Source organism: Quercus suber, unplaced genomic scaffold (assembly GCF_002906115.3).
Source record: "Quercus suber isolate HL8 unplaced genomic scaffold, Cork oak 2.0 scaffold_216, whole genome shotgun sequence".
Classification (NCBI taxonomy): Eukaryota; Viridiplantae; Streptophyta; class Magnoliopsida; order Fagales; family Fagaceae; genus Quercus; species Quercus suber.
The window spans coordinates 280,642-297,890 of NW_027069674.1; the positions used below are offsets into that span (position 1 = coordinate 280,642).

At 34.9% G+C, this 17,249-nt stretch overlaps 2 protein-coding genes across 2 annotated transcripts in view; both read right to left on the reverse strand.

Moving 5' to 3' along the window:
- Nucleotides 1–9,707, reverse strand: part of LOC112002330 (disease resistance-like protein DSC1) — an 89,010-nt gene extending 79,303 nt beyond the window's left edge. The window contains exons 1-5 of the mRNA XM_065779722.1: nt 9,427–9,707; nt 9,046–9,318; nt 7,863–8,678; nt 6,690–7,764; nt 5,509–6,569 (exon numbers count right to left, since the gene is read on the reverse strand). Of these exons, the coding sequence (XP_065635794.1) occupies nt 6,721–7,764; nt 7,863–8,678; nt 9,046–9,318; nt 9,427–9,549 (2,256 nt within the window). The 5' untranslated portion in view covers nt 9,550–9,707 and the 3' untranslated portion in view covers nt 5,509–6,569; nt 6,690–6,720. The remainder of the gene's footprint in view (nt 1–5,508; nt 6,570–6,689; nt 7,765–7,862; nt 8,679–9,045; nt 9,319–9,426) is intronic.
- Nucleotides 9,708–9,715: 8 nt separating this feature from the next.
- Nucleotides 9,716–12,847, reverse strand: LOC112002331 (disease resistance protein RUN1). The gene is made up of 2 exons (XM_024034482.2): nt 12,190–12,847; nt 9,716–11,227 (listed from the first exon to the last, which is right to left on the reverse strand). The coding sequence occupies exons 1-2, from the start codon at nt 12,630–12,632 to the stop codon at nt 10,120–10,122; spliced, it is 1,551 nt and encodes a 516-aa protein (XP_023890250.2). The 5' UTR covers nt 12,633–12,847; the 3' UTR covers nt 9,716–10,119.
- Between the last annotated feature and the right edge of the window lie 4,402 nt (nt 12,848–17,249).

Consider the following 17,249-nt stretch of genomic DNA (forward strand, 5'->3'; position numbering starts at 1 on the left):
GATTTAATTCCCACCAAATTTAAAGCAAATGACAGAGATTTCTAATCCATAATAATATATTCCAAAAAACCAAAAGGTTTACACCATTTTGTGATACTATATTGTTTCTTACTTATCACCTAATTTTGTAGATCCATTACTCCTAGGTTGGAGCATTGCACGAATTTTATTAACTAACTAGCTGCGAACCCACGCGTTGCGCGTGATAATTATTTTTATGATGGTTTTATTAATTCTTTTTTTTTTTTTACAATTTAAACTAATCTAATAATGAGTAATGTATTTCGTAATTATATTTTTATTTATTATAGGAACAATCATAAATGTAATATAGGAACAATCCAGAGCACCAAAAAAATGTAAACAAAAAAAAAAATTAATAAAACTTAACAATGATTAATTGAACCAATATTAGGATAAAATTTTGTTTTTAATAATCTATTAAGGTTATTTTCTTTGTAGAAATTATAATTTCAGCCACTCAAAACATATTATCAAAAAAAATTATTAGCAAAATCTAAGAATTAAATTTCTATACATGCATTGTTATAAAATAATAATAATTAAAATAAAATTGCAAAAGTTAAAATTTGTCACCTATCCAATTATTTTCGTTTGGCTAACCTTTGCTTTTCTTTAAATGAATGGCATTATAGAGTATTTCTAATACAACTATTAAAAGTACTTTATCCACTACAAAGGATTAGAAAATAAACAAAAATTAGTAAAGACTCATAGTTTAACATCTAAATTGAGCACTATAAAAAATCATGATATGTAATAGAATAAATACCAAATTATCCAAATCATGCTATCTAATAGAATAATATTATATTTTTATATGCTATATTTAATTCTTTAGAACGCAATAGGATAACATTTAACAATCAAAGAGAATAAAAAATAAATAAATAAATAAAAAACAACAACAACAACAATTTAAAAACAAAACTAAATCTCATTAACCCAAAATAGAGTTTTAAAGAATATAAAAAATTATCAACTTAAAGTAGAGATGCAAGAAAAATAAAAAAATCCACCAAAAAATTTAGAGAGAGAGAGAGAGAGAGAGAGAGAGAGAGAGAGAGAACCATTTTTTTGTGAGGGAAAACTATGCATAGAATAGAAGAGATAGTGACAAATTTATAGTGAGACGGTGTGAATAAAAAGAGACAAAAATAAAAGAAGATGAAGGGAAAGAGGAAGAATGATATTAATGTAGAGGGTAGTGGGGAGATGAAAAGATAAGGGAATGAAAAAGATTGAAGTAGTGGGGAGATGAAATGGTAAGGGAGAGAGAAAGGTTGGAGAAGTGTAAATATTAAAAAAAATAAATGTTAAAAACAATGATAGGAAAATTGGAAAATTGTTTTTTTTTTTTTTTTTTTTTTTCCCTAAAGCTTGAAAGGCTTCAACGTTTTTTTTTTTTTTTTTTCTTCCTTTGAACTGAAAAGACTCACACAAAACCTTAAAGCTGAACTGAAAAGGCTTTGGGTTAGGCTTGATAGTGGAACTAAATAAATAAGAGGTGGGCTGGATTAATTATACAGATTTATTATATGGTGATAGTGGAAGTAAATAAATAAGTAGTGGGCTGCATTTATTATAGGGTGATAGTGGAAGAAAATAAATAAGTAGTGGGCTGCATTTATAGGGTTGAAAATTGTAAAAATCATTTTAAAATTGTAGGACAAATTATATTTTTTTTTTAAAATTGACGTGGCAACTGATGTGGTGCAACGTGAGAGCAGCAGCATTAAACGCTATGCTTCAGCTTTTAGTAATATATAGATATAGATGATAGTGGAAGAAAATAAATAAGTAGTAGGCTACATTTATAGGGTTGAAAATTGTAAAAACCATTTTAAAATTGTAGGAAAAATTATATTTTAAAAAAAAATGACGTGGCAACTGATGTGGTGCAACGTGAGAGCAGCAACATTAAACGCTATACTTCAGCTTTTAGTAATATATAGATATAGATTATATTATTTACTTACCTCATCATTTTCTTAGGTTCCCAATGATACTTAAATTTTGTTTGTATGAATCTAAGACATCCAGATTATCGAGGAAAAAAAAAAAGTAGTACAAGACTTGTGCAGAGTGCACGTCAGAAATCTAAGTCATATGCTTATAATATTTTTCAACCAGCTGTTCAAACCTATTAGGGTATGTATGTAAATGAGTTTATGTGCTATACAGTTCTTGTTTCATTAACTCCAAACACAAATACACATTTCCCTCTTCCCTCATTAACTTTGAAAAAATGGCTTATGTGTCAATATAACTGCTTTACTACTTATTGTATCCTTCCTAAGATTTTAAGCAACTCCTGGTTAAATGCTTAATTTTGCAAAATATAGCAGGCCTCAGTTGGCAAGTGACACTCTGTGTAAAGTTGGTATTTACAATTATTTTGTGTTGGCTTTAATTCCATGCCATATTGTATATGGGATTTTATTGTAACGGTTGTGTGTGAGAGAGAGTGTGAAGACTCAAGCTATTATTGAAGACCAAGTGAATTTTGCAAGAAGATTTAAAAAAAAGCTATCCTGCGAAGTAAGCCATGTGCAGCGCAGAGTCATGACAGCTGGTTTTTGCGAGTAATTCACGGGTAAAGCCTTCCCCCGAAACATTCTGTTTTGCTATTTTGGAATATCTGCTCCACCATGTCCTCACCCGCATTATATATACCCTCATTAGCCACATCTTGTAAGGAGTGTTTTTCAAAGAGAAAATCCTAGCATACACACTTAAGAGTTAGAGATTGTTATACCCACAATCATCTACACAATCCTTTGTGGTTTTCCTCTACTCCTACCTCTCTATATCCAAATTCTTAAGAGGTTGATAGCACAAACACTTACCACACTCAATCTGAGTGTAAAGTGAGGTTTTGGTTCTTTTAAAAATAAGGGCAAAAGCCCATTTTCTCTCTTGGGGCTTTTGTAATGGCCATATTAGCAACAAATATGCCCATAACAAACTCTCAACACAGGCTATAAGCCTATAAACACTACAATCATCTACTTAATTTTTAAGGGGCCAAGTTGAAGAACTGCAAGAGGAGCTGTCCAAGAGTACATTAGATTGAAGAGGGAAATAAATGCATGAGAGGAGGACAAACAATGGGATGATCAAATGGCTATGAAAGGTCAATATTGTAGGTGCAGTTTGTGGAATTGTGAGCTTTAAAAGAAACGAGACAAGATGCTCCCATACTTCTAACATCAATTGAAGAAAGCTACTTAAAATTGATTCTTCTTAAAACAAAACAATCTGAACACAAACATTGAGTTTCATGGTATGTCCCAGTGGAAGGAGATTAGAAGAGAAATAATAATATAATGATGTATATAGGGTCTGATGGTAATCCCTCCCATGGCAGGCATGGCCCTCTCTCTTCAACAGTTCCTCAATCAAAGCCACTGCATACTTAAAAACCAACTCACTCATACCAAAAATAGAATTAACACAACTTAACAAAGTTTTAACAATCAAAGAAATTAGAATTGGTAATTTATATGGTGTATCTGGCTCTCTATATCTCTTTTGATCTTTTGACAATTTGAAAACGTAGGGAGAATAAATTGGTAACTTTTATACTCTTGGGTTGAAGTTTACAAGCAATAGCATAATCCCCATCCACCTAAAAAAGGTACTTTTAACTGGTAATGACACAGAATTTTTTGCATTTTTTAGATTTTTTTTTTTATATATACAATCAAAAGGAAGGGTTGGTTCAAGTTTCTATTACAAGGCCAGGAGATATTCATATGTGATTTAGAAGCCAATTTAGCTAAAGCCCTAGCCTCAGTTAGTGCCCTTGTTATGAATAGCAAAAAACACTGCCATCCCCTGCTTCCGTGAGTCAGAAGTGATTTTATTTTATTTTATTTTATTTTATTTATTCATCAAAGAAGCCTTCTCTTCTTTGTGTAGATATATCCTCCAATGTGACTTGCAATAAACAGGACAAGGAGAGAGAATTCTTTAAAAGTAGCTGTGAAAAGAGATTTTATTTATTTATTTATTTTCAACCCGAAACATATAGCATTCTTTTTGTACAGAATGTATTGCAGGCTGAAGCAACCAGAAAACAGTTTTGACATTTTTCCAACTTAGAAGAATCTTTCAAAAACCCTTCAGCAATGATCACCAACTGCCAATTATCAGGAGCTGTGCACACCCAAACAGGCCTCTCCGTCATTGAACTTAAGATTGCAAAGCCTGAATTGTTACTAAAGTACCTGCAAAACATAGACTTAGAGAGCTTTAGGACTGATTGCATAGTGCATTCTATCCTTTTAACAATTTATAAAATCGGATTGCTTAGGTAAATCATTATTTAGACATTGCCCTAAAAAGAAAGAAAGAAATAAAAGTCAATAATTTTTTTGCCTTTTAGGTTAATCGCAACTAGTAACCTTCCCATTTCCACCTGACCACTCAGTACTCACATGATTTGATTACAGCTTCTCCTCATTTACTTCTTGTATTCCTTGATGATTCTCTGAACCTTTTGACTGCATGCTGAGGTTTACGAAGTTGCAGAATTTCATTTATTCTCTGATGAGATATTTCAAACACCCAAGTTGGATATTGCATATCCCCAATTATCACCAATCCCCATCCAAAGAGCATTGTTGTCGATCTCCATATTTATGTTCAAACAACTTGATCTATCATTCCAACTTTCATTACCATAACCAAAGCACAGATTACATACAACAATTTAGGATCATTTCTCAAAGTCATCAAATAAATGCATATATGATTGCATAAATACCACCTATTAACAAACAAATAATTTTCCACATAAAAATATGATTTCACAAGTCTTTCATTCTTAGTGCCACCTGAATAACAAAAGCACCAGGATATTGTATTTACTTCTTATTATCTCCTCACATCCCAACAAGCTCCTCTTTTTTTTTTTTTCTTTTTTTTTTTTAAGGTAAGGTAAGTCGTGTGCTAATAAGCTTTGCCTGAACTAAATTGAAATCTGACACATCTTAATGCTATGTAGACACCGTTATATTGAGTACTGCACAAAACCCACACATCAAGTTCCAGTAACACTTCTAAGAATCCCATATTACTAGCTACCATTGTGTTCTGATTCCTAATAAAGAAATCATTACTAACTAAATAGTATTGCAGTCTTTATTCCAAAATTCAGAAATAGTTTCCACTGAATCAGAATCAGAGCAGATTAACAATGTTCCACATGATCCAGTGCACGGGGCCTACGTCTAATATTCCAAGTGAAAATTCTCTTGTTAACATTTATTCTATCTACTTAGTCAAGCTTGGCATATCTAGGAGCAAGAAAATATCAAGGTACACCTTTCAAAATCACCTTACAGCTGCATTCTTTCTTCAGACCCTAAATCTCAAAAATTAAGAAAAATATTTTCACTATAGAACTGCCTATTCTTGAACACCTGTAATGAATAAGCCTTCGATTTATATTGCTCGCCAGGTACTTTAACGATGTTTTACCTCAAATAATATATTGAACAACATCGCATTGTTTCCATGACCCTCGTATACAGAGAGAGCCAAAAATTGAACTCCCTTTCATGCTTTGGCTCCAAAGAATCACATATGCCCTTGTTCATATTTTCTTTGGTCAAAGAAGAACCTTCTTTTTATTCCCTGCATTAGCATCAACTACCTAGTCAACTTGATGTTCTAATATCTCTACTACTCAACATCCTGCATTTGATAGTTTTAATTTTACAATAATTCAGAGGTTTTAAAAGCCTTATTATGGAACTGCCTTCAAGAAAATAACATTCACCTATATACCAAAACAAAAAGGCAGATATACATAGAAATACATACATGTATGCATCTGTGTGTGTGTAAAAGAGAGAGAGGGTATCAGACTGTTGAGTTTGTAATGATTGAATATATTTAGCTAGATCTCATTTAACATAGACTCCGTCTCCAAACTTTTTTCCACTCCAATAGCTGGGTTACCAAGTAATGTAATTATGTAACTCCCATCTAATTCCCCAAAACCAGTCTCCAAAGGACACATGATTACTAAATTAAGCTCATTCTCATAGAAAATAAAGCAGCAGAACACATAGAGCACAAGATATATACATAAACTTTAAAAGCATTCAAACAAAAACAAACATCACATCTCAAATATACCATTCCAAGAGCTCGACAGGACCCAAACCAGGCTTCACTTCCTCCAAATTTCCTGACCTCTCCGATCCAGCAGTCTTGTTCAACCAAACCTCTCTCTACCTCACCTTCCCCTGATGAACTCACCTCAGTACCCCTCTTCCATCGTAATGACAATCCACACTCCACATTAAAACAGAGGTAAAAATTGTTAGTTCAAAGTCTAAAAGTTTTAATTGAAAGAAAAGGCCTAGGAATGAGCTCTAAGGCAAACAACTTATGCAGAGAGTGAATAAAGAACGTGTTCCACCAGCAAACAGCTGACTCAAAGTTAGAATAATTTTGAAAAGTTTTTTTACCATTAAAAGAGAATGAACTCTGCATGTCCTTTCCAATTGTATTAATACCCCTCACGCATAAACCTGTTCATTTAGAGAGAGAGAGAGAGAGAGAGAAGTGACAAAGACACCCAAAGGTTCAAATGAAATAATGCAACTAAAGAAAATTATTTGAAAAAAAAAAAAGTCATAAGAGTACTTTACCTAGGCATATTTCTTCACTTTTTATAATTTATCAAGATCTCCTCATTTTCTTTGATCTTGTTCTATTTTGGGTAGAGTGACTTATTTTTGGTATTTCTGGTTCACCAATTGGCATATCTCTAATCCGACTGTCCGAATTGCTGGACCGCACTGAAGTTAATCCCTCCAAATATGTAGAGCCCAACTCTTTTGAACACAAGCCATGCTCTTGAGCTCCATACAAACATATGCAGCTCTTGGCTACTAAGAGCCTCTTTCTCCTGCTGCTGTTGCTGTTATGGATTTTTCTTGCTTTTAGTAGTTGTCGACGAGAAGTACTCTGGATTGGACACTGGGTATGGTACAGTCTGCGTAGGATAAAACTGGGACCTCGGTTAAGAAATGGTCTGAGTCGTTGGTGCACAATCCTCTTTGAAATTTGATGGTTTTGTGGTTGGACCAGTTCATAGTTTTCACTGATGATAATGGAATTCTGAAGATGACAAATGCATTCCACATGGATGCCCATCCTTGCAATGATCGGAGCATTTTCTCCGCCAGTTTTACTAGTCCAATTAGAGATTTTACATGAAACTTCAACAAGATTCTGATCACCTTGAAGCAAGTCTCGAAATTCCAGCTGCAATTGGCTATGAGGTACACCATAAAACCACAGATGACCACACTCCAAATTATCAAAGAGTCTTTGCCTAAGCAATCGCTTATGACCATTGATGAAAATGTTGACAACACAAATATAACTGTATGTATCTGTATCCCTCATCCCATCTAGACAAAAAGCTAGACACAGGGCAAATGTTGGAAATTCTGGACCAATCCAGAATGATATGGAACCATTGACACTCTGGTGGTTGAACTTCTTTGGAATCTCATTTCCTGGTAATATAATCTGATATTCACATCTAGTGTCATCTTCAACATAATTTTGTGACACATTTATAGGGTCGTAGAAGTCAGTTTGAATGATAGAAAACTCAGTGGGGGAGAGCCTAGTAGATGGTTGTGAATCCAGTAATATGTCACCTTTCACACCTAAGCATGTCATAATTTTTGGAAGCCTTAACATTCTTCCAAACTGCATGCAATTAGGATATTGAAGAAATTGGCATTTAGCAAACCTTGTGAAGTATTGGAAGGTAACAAAAAATATTTTGTATAAAGAGAGAGAGATACCTGAAGCAATAATTTTTGTATTGAATGTGAATCTAACGAGAAGCAGTTTGATGCATCTACTTCTCTTACACTTTCTGGAAGCTTTGGAATTTCCTCAACAAACATACAATCCCTAATTTCAAGCCAATGTAACGAACTGAACCTATTAATGCTTTCTGGGAGGCTAATATCTTTGCTCCATATGGATAAACGTTTCAGCGAGGGTGGGCAACAAGAAGTCAAAATGAAATCTATTTCTTCACAATTTTTAGAACAACAAAGAAATAGGAAATTCAAGCTCCGAAACCCATAATTGGAAAATCCACCATAGCTTAGTGCTTGTCTACTTATCTCCATGTTCTTTGGAAATTCGACGCCACCAAAAAGATAGAGTAGGCGAAGATGCTGCAATTTATAGATGCTACTTGGAAGATGAATGGAGGAAAAATTGGAACTTAGGTATAATTGCTCAAGCCCAATGAGATTCCCAAATGATGGTGGCAACTCTCTAATAGCAGTGTCAAACAAATCTAGAACCTTCAAACCATCCATTTCTTGTGGAATATGGGGAAACTTCTCAAGCCTTATGCAACCAAAAAGGCGAAAATATTTTAGAGATATCATCATGAGGGAGCTTGGAAGAATTTGAAGTTCACTACAATCCGTGAGGTCCCACTTTTCAAGCTTATCAAGACGTCCAACCAACTCATGAACTTCGACTAAATTTCTACATTCACGAAGATCCAATTTCTTTATGTTTGGGGTGGTGATCGATAAGTCAGGCAATTTTCTAATGTAATGACAGTGACTGACATTCATATATGCCAAGCTTCTCAGCTGTGTCCATGGGGAAAAAAAGCCAAATCAAAATTTGGCCAAAACAGAATTTTCTTTATTGAGAACAAATTTTAAAATAGGAGTAAAACTTATATTCTTTTTCCACTTTGTACCTTAATTTCCCCAATTAATTAAATTCAATTATGTGGTCGTACATATCAATGAATTATAAACTTGAATTTTAACTTCTTTAGAAAAAATGGCATTGTTTTTGTTGCATTGGTTAATACAAAAATGTGGATGAATTCAATTGTAAAATCTAAGGTACAACACCAAAAGATAATACCTCAAGAAAAAGTTATCAGTTTTGCCTTTAAGATATAGTTTATTAAAGGAATAAGCTATAAATAAATAAAAATTATTATACCTCTAGAAGCTTGTCCAATATAATGTGACTTTGTGGCACGTTGAATGCAATGAGTCTGTGAGGACAAAAAGTGGATGGCAGGGAAGAGAAAGGAAATCTGGGCCAATCAATCAACCGTAATCCATTGGGAAGATATTCAAGGTCTCCACAAAAATGTACATTATCAACTATAAGGAATTTGAGATTTTTCATCCGTTGAAGACATTTAGCTTCTAATTTCATCTTTGTTGGTCCTGGCGAGCGTAACATTATGCCTCGAATTTTTTCTGACCCCTAGTTGGAAAAAGCAATGAGTGAATTACATTATACCAAAAAAAAAAAAAAAAAGAATTCATCTACCCAACAAACAAAAGGGAGAAGGTGAAGGGAATTAACTTATACCATATTTTCAGTTACTACTTCAAGAACATCCTCATAACACCATAGCCTACTACGTCTTCCAAGCATTTGCGGGGATTCTTGTCGAACAATTTCCCTACCCATTTGTTGTACCAAGTCATGCATAGACAATGCATTATATTCACTTAAAGTAATGAGTGACTTATCAACAAGTTTCTGAATACCAAAAAGTGGGTATAAATTGCAAGCATTTAGTATATCTACAACATAATTCTTGTCAAGTCCCTTGAAGAAACATGCAATATCAAGGAAAATATCCTTTTCATTTTTTTTTTTTTTTTTTTTTTGCTAGCTCCAGTTGTTGACTTTTCTCCCGTGAACAATGCATGGATGCACGGTTCATGGGACCCACAAACTTCACTTTTCAACAACTTTTTCATTAAAAATAGGTCTCACGGTACTAGTCATATGTTTAAAAATTATTTTGCTACAGTGTTTTCAGTTTTCAGTAAAAATAAGTTGTATCCAGACGGACCCTTAAGCTAGCATTCCTCCAGAGTTAGGAGCTCATTTACTTTATAGAATCCTAGGTTAACTAAGCTGCTCCCTGCTTTTGCTCTTGCCTAATCCCTCCCTAGGGGCAAGAGAATTGAGTAGATAAAGCTTAATTATTAAGGTAAATCCAAATCTACCTTTGAATGAGTAGTCTAATAGAAAATAACATACAATTACTACTTATACCATATTTTCAGTTACTACTTCAAGAACATCCTCATAACACCATAGCCTACTACGTCTTCCAAGCATTTGCGGGGATTCTTGTCGAACAATTTCCCTACCCATTTGTTGTACCAAGTCATGCATAGACAATGCATTATATTCACTTAAAGTAATGAGTGACTTATCAACAAGTTTCTGAATACCAAAAAGTGGGTATAAATTGCAAGCATTTAGTATATCTACAACATAATTCTTGTCAAGTCCCTTGAAGAAACATGCAATATCAAGGAAAATATCCTTTTCATTTTCATCCAATCCTTCATAACTTATTTGGAGTATTTTATGAATATCTTTGTTAGGAATCCTTTCATACTTAGATAATGCACTTTTCCATTCTTGTGTAGTTCTTCCATACAATTCAGCACCCATTATTTCTAGAGCTAATGGAAGGCCTTTGGCGTAATGAATAGCTTGGTATGCAAGTTCCAAATAATCTTCTTCAGGTTTGTTTCCATGGCAAGCATGCATACTAAAGAGTTCAAGAGCTTCGTCATTATCTAATTCCTTTACCTCATAGGTTGAACAACCTTTTCCAAGAGTAGCTAGCAAGTGTTTGTCTCTTGTTGTGATAATGATTCTACTTCCAAAGGCAAACCAATCACATCCTCCAAGCAAATTTTCTACCTGAACCCATTTATCCACATCATCGATAACTAAAAGAATCCTCTTACAAGAAAGTCTTTTCTTTATCACATTGATTCCTCGAAATTTGTTTCCCACCTTCAAATTTTTATCCCCTAAGATCTCAAAAAGAAGTGTCTCTTGTAGTTCAATTACACTAGCATTTGTCCCTGACTTTTCTTTAACATTCTCTAGATAGCTAAATCCTTCAAAACGATCACAAATTCTATTAAAAATAGCTTTTGCAATTGTTGTCTTACCTATTCTACCAGAGCCATAAATCCCAATCATGTGAATATCATTCGACTCAATATCTGAAAGTATGGTCTTTACACGATAATTTACTCCAACTGGGTATCGACCAACAAATAATGCTGTGCGATTTAATTTAGAATTTGAGATCTCCTCAACAATTTCTTGAATAAATTTGAACTCACTGCACCTATCATTCAGAAAGCATATACGCATGTGATGAGTTTGACTCTAAAATAAAAATAAGGAGTAAAATGGTGGGGCCCACACTTGAATTTATTGGTAAGAGTATTTAAATATAGTTTTTCGTTTTACAATCCATAAAATGGTGGGGCCCACACTTGAATTTATTGTTTGACTAATATTTTCTAAATACAGTTTTATTTTCCTGATTTAGAACAGGATTTTGAAAATGGCTAAAGGGGTATTTTCAAAATACAAAAAATGTTTTTAATAACATAGTTGTAAATAAATTGAAAACAATAGACCCCACGTAACTCTTTTATCTCTTAAATTAAGGGACTTATCTTTATCCTAAAAAGAATTCTCACCCTTTAAATTTAAAACTTATTATTTTAAAAAAAAATATACTATGTACTCTATTCCCTTATCATTATCCACTTTTTTATTTTTATTAAAAAATAAAAAGTAACCCACAGATTCTACTCATTACTTTTGGTAAATTATTTTAAAATCTCAAAAATAGAAATGTTCTCGCAAATAATTATTTTTTGTTTTTAGTATTTTAAAAATTGTTCTCAAAAGTGAGAGCTAAACACGTAAAACATAAAAATTATCATCTAAAAACTAGTTTCAAGTTCAATTTTGTGAAAATTGCTTTCATATTGTTTTGAAAACAAAAACAAAAATCCTCCTACCAATCAGGCCTTTAATGTGTATAAAAATTACTTAAGTATTTTTTAGCACCAAAAAAAAGTTCTTAATTTTTTAGATACATAGTTGTTTAAATTTTTGATAAATCTGTTTAAAGGTAATTCAATAACTTCAAACACAAGATAAGACATCTAACGATGTTCCCCTAAAATTTTCTAATCAGGGTAAACAATTTAGCAATAAAATTCAGATATCAGCGGTCATCACAAAGCCATTAAAACTGAGAAATCAGCACAAGAATGGTCACCGAATACATACCCATACTGGTAATGCCAACCGCAACCAGATATATTGCCAGCTTCAGTTAGAGCTTCTCTCCACCTTTGAACCTTGTTGTTATCCTTCACTTTTTCATGTTCAGCCAGTGCTTCCCCGAATCTTCCCTTTTGGTTACGAACTTCTGATGGATCCACGTTGTAGAAAACCGGCCGCACCAACTGATCATTCTTCTTACACTCAACAATCTTGGCAATTTCATCCAAACACCAAGCGGAGGATGCATAATTTTCAGAGAAAACGACAATTGAAATTGTTGAACTCTCTATGGTTTTGAGAAGTTGGGCAGAAATTTGTTCTCCTCTTGGGAGATTATCATCGATGAAGGTGTGAATACCCCGCCGAACCAAAGCGTTGTACAAGTGGCCTATGAAACCAAGGCGGGTATCTTCACCTCTAAAACTCAAGAAGACGTCAAAGTTCATGGGTCGGGGGGTGAAGGAGGAAGATGAGACTTCATTGCCGGTGACAAGAGACGTGGGAGATATAGGAATTGGTGGTTGGGATGACCTGAAAGGAGGAGGAGAAACTGAGAAAGAAAGAAATGGGATTTGGAATTGGAAGAGACGACTGACGAGAGGAGTTGTCAGTTTGCAAAGAAAAGGAGCGTCTGGGCGCGTGTTTAAGCTGTCTAAGCACACCGTTCATGACTTTTTCTATAATCAATTCTCAAATCACATATAATAATGTGAGCTTGGAAAAAAGGGTGTAAAATAAATACCCAAGTTAAAAATGTTTTTGTTTTTCAAAAAAAATAAAATTAAAAATGTTTCTTTGCTCTAAAAAAAAATGTTCAACATGTTTTAAAAATTTTGGCTTATCTCCCTTATTGTGGAACCTCTTGGAAATTTGGGAACAATACGAGAGAATGTATTTGTTTGTTGGAATTTTTTTCTTTTTATATTTTGATAAATGTTAATGGATGCTATAAGTCCATTTGTTAATAGACCAATTTTAGAAACTTTTTTATGAAAAAAAAAAAAAAAAACAATTGACTTTTTAGATTGCTTTTTATATTTCTTATAAAATTAATATTAAAATTTTCTTGGAATGATTCATTAACTAATGACATCCTAGAAATTTATTCAAATTAGCAAATCCATAAAGTGCTCATACAAACGTAACTATGTTTGTCAAACATACATGGCTACATGGTGATGATGAAGCCATCTGCTGTAATACTAATACCTTCAATTTTTTTAATTTTCAAATAATATTTGAAAATTTAAAAAAAAAAATTGATAATTTGTTCAACTCAAAGCCCCACTAACAGAAGAAGTGTCATTACTCTTTAATCTTGTAACGTTTCCTCCATCTAACTAGTCAAGCATGGCATATCTGGGCACACTTTCCAAAAGCACCTTACAGCTGAATTCTTTCTTCAAATCCTAGTCCTCCAAAATCAAGGAAAAAAATATTTGCTATAATACAGATTCTGCTTAACCCCTTCTTAAGAATTAGCTTTCAATTTATATGGCACTCCGAGTACCCAAAATTTCAACACTATGCTTCATGCTTTGGTTCCAAAGAACCTCATATGCCCTTGTTCATGTTCTCCTTGGTCAAAGAAGACAAGAAGGGGATTTGCCCCCATACTTGAGGTGTTCCAAGGTGGAGATATCCTTGTTGATGACCTTATTTCTCGTGAGAGGGTCTAAGGAGATGATTGTCTGAACCTTGGCTTCCTTGGTTGATTGAGATTGAAGTTGATTATTTGCTTTGGGTTGGCTACAATTGATTACACCAATGTAGTTATTGGTGGTAGCTGTACCAAGTTTAGTTGAAGTAGCTGTTGAAGCTTGGATGTTCTTGCTAGAGGCCATTGAAGTTGATAGCAAGATGATGAAGATTTCTTTCTTTGAAGGAGAATGAGAAGAAAGGCAAAGATGTCTCACCGGGCATGCCAGAATATGTGGACGACTAAATTTCTCGATTCGAAATAAAGTCAAACAAGTAAAATAGTGTCACAAATGTGAATTTGTATTGATGAATGTGTGGTACAATTCTCTGTTGATTACAAAAGAGTTATCCTCTGATTCGATCTCCTTGAAAGATTTGTTAATTGGATTTGTGGTAATGTGATTTTCACTTGAACACAAAGTATTCTTCAATTTGGTTGAAGGATGGATCGAAGATTGTTGAAACAGAATTACAATGAATCTCTGGCTATGAGCTTGTTAGAAATCATTTGTTCTTCACGTTCTTCGTGTTCTTCGTGTGTTCTTCGTGTTCTTGGTGCGTTCTTCGTCTTCGAAGGTTTGTGGTGGAAGTTCTTCGGGGCTTTAGAGGCTTGATCCATAGAGCTGCGCTGATTTATGATTTGTTGAGGTTTCTGGAGGCTTTTGAGCTTGATTCCAGTGAACTTTGAGATTTAGGAATATGATTTGGATGATTCCTCTTTGAATGTTCTTCGTACTTGAAGGTTTGTGGTGGAAGTTCTTCGGGGCTTTAGAGGCTTAGATCCATTGAGCTTCACCAATTTATGGTTTGTTGAGGTTTCTGGAGGCTTTTGAGCTTGATTCCAGTGAACTTTGAGATCTAGGCAGGTAGTTTGGATAATTTCTCTTCAAATGTTCTTTGTATTCGAAGTTGAAGTTCTTGAAGTTCTTGGAGGCTTTAGAGCTTGGTTCCGGCAGAGCTTCTGGACTTCTGAGTGCTTCCAATGGCCTGGTCCTCCCTAAATGGCTTAGGAAGGCTTCTATTTATAGGAGTTTTTGGGTAGGTAAGCGACACGTGGCGGAGTCTGATTGGTGACACGTGGCAGAGCTTGATTGGTCCGCTTATGTCATCGCCTGCACATGCTGGAATGATTGTGTCATCGCTTACACGTGCGAAGCTGATTATGTCATCGCTTACATGTGCGATGATGCATGATTGGTTCTTGCATGACACTTGGCGAATTTCTATTGGCTTCTGAATAGTAATGGTAAAACCTAACAGCAGTATGTGGTGCTCTGTAATTGGCTGCATTTTGTGGTCTTGGTAGTGTGATGTGTCAGCTTGTGATAGGTCGGGAATTTTCCCTCTCTACAATATGCACCATAGAATCATTGAAACTTGAAAGTTCAATATGGGTATGAAACACCCTTGAACGTTTAGACCCCCAGATACAAAAATATCAATTCAAGCTTATATCAAACAATTAATGTACGGAATATGAAAACAAACTTATAACAGAATTGATAAAACAATCTAAGCCAAATATAAACACATCCACAGCAGTAAATATAAGGCAAAGATAAAGGAAAGAGAGATGCAAACACATGGACAACACACAATGTGTTATCGAAGAGGAAACCGAAGTCCTCGGCGTAAAACCTCTCCGCCGCCCTCCAAGCAGTGAAAAATTCACTAAAGAATATAGTTGGAATACATGAATAGCAGAAGACCCTCCAAGCCTAATCTACCCAAGTACCTAAGCCCTTCAAGCTTCTTACTCCAATGAGGTTACGCCGAACCTATTTCTTCTTTAACTTGTCGGATTCCGCTACTTGACCATAGCATCAACCAATGTATATTGGTTCCTTTCCAAACTGTTTCCCAAAGCACCAAATGGACCTTCTCACAGACGTGGGTGTGGTGAGATAAGGGTTTGGTAAATGACCTTTCAAGGGTATGACAATAGAGAGGAAGAGAGTAGAGGAATTTGTAGAGTCTCTTTAGATGAACATTGGGGATGAGGCAATCTTGTTTTTCTCTAGGGTTTTCTCTCACAAAATTCTCTCTGAAAGCTCTCTCAATATGATGGGTATAAGGGTGTATATATAGTAGGGTGAGAAGGGAATGCAAAACGGCCTGGCCAGTCTGAAACTTTTGTCCTGTAGCGTGACAGCTGGCGCGACCCTTCAGCTTCCCAGTGTGCCTCTCACGTGCCAGCCTTTCGCGGCTTGCCAGTCGCAATCCACCCACGAGCCCTAGTCGCGAGTTTCTGTTTTTCTTGCACATTCTTGAGCTTTTCTTCACAACTTCTCACACACTACCCTTACAATTTTTCCACCTAAATACAGGGTTGCTAAGTACTAAATTACAAGCAAATTGGTCACGGAATAAAGCCAATTAAATGGTTGATTAAATTCAACCTTACAAAACTCATAAAATACATTATACATACTCGGTGGGTGAAAGAGGAAGAGGAAGTTGAAAATTCATGAGGAGATCTGAGAGGCGTATGTATGTATGTAGGTCTGAGAAGATTACTTTTCCTTACCTTTTTCTTCTTTTAATAAAGTAGGATTGAAATTAAATGCTTCGATCGATGTCCTAAAAGTTGAAAATTTCCCTATGGATACAGGTTGAATGTGAAATGGCCCAATAAATCGTTGACATGACCCAATAGAAATTTCAGTATTCATTTTGCCCATGAACGAATTTACAATGAAGGGAATGGAACCAATTTTCACAACAATAAAAAAGAATTTGAAAAATGAAAAAAATATATCTTTTTTTTTGAGGTAAATATATATATATATATATATATATATATATATATATATATATATATATATATATATATTGTGGGGGAGAAAAACCCAACCCAACTTATTGGGCCCAAGGCCCTGAATGAGGAACACTCTTAGTCCGAGGAGGTGTGACCTTCAGTCAGAGGCCCACGTCAAAAGGGAATGCCTTGAGACAAGCACGTGTGCCATCCGAGGAGGTAATCATGTGCCCGAGTAGTCCAACATCCTCGATCCGAAGAGGTTTGACCCAACACAAGCATGGGAGGTTCAGATGATCTGTTTGACAAGTGTCTAGAGGGAGAGGAACCTCGGACACACATGAAGATAACGAGAACAGAGAAAATATCAAGGAGGCATACTTCAACCACCACATTTAATGCACTGCACCCACCTTCCTGGCCGCATTTATGTGGATAAGACCCCTGAACGGTGCTTTCTCAACTACTGCCACTCACATACGGCTAAAAGTGGGGTGATGAGACTTGCACTCAAATGGGTGCCTAGATGATAAACAAGTGGACGGAGGAGATGTAATACGGCAGCGCTATATAAAGGAAGAAAGGGGAAAAAGTGAGGGGAGGA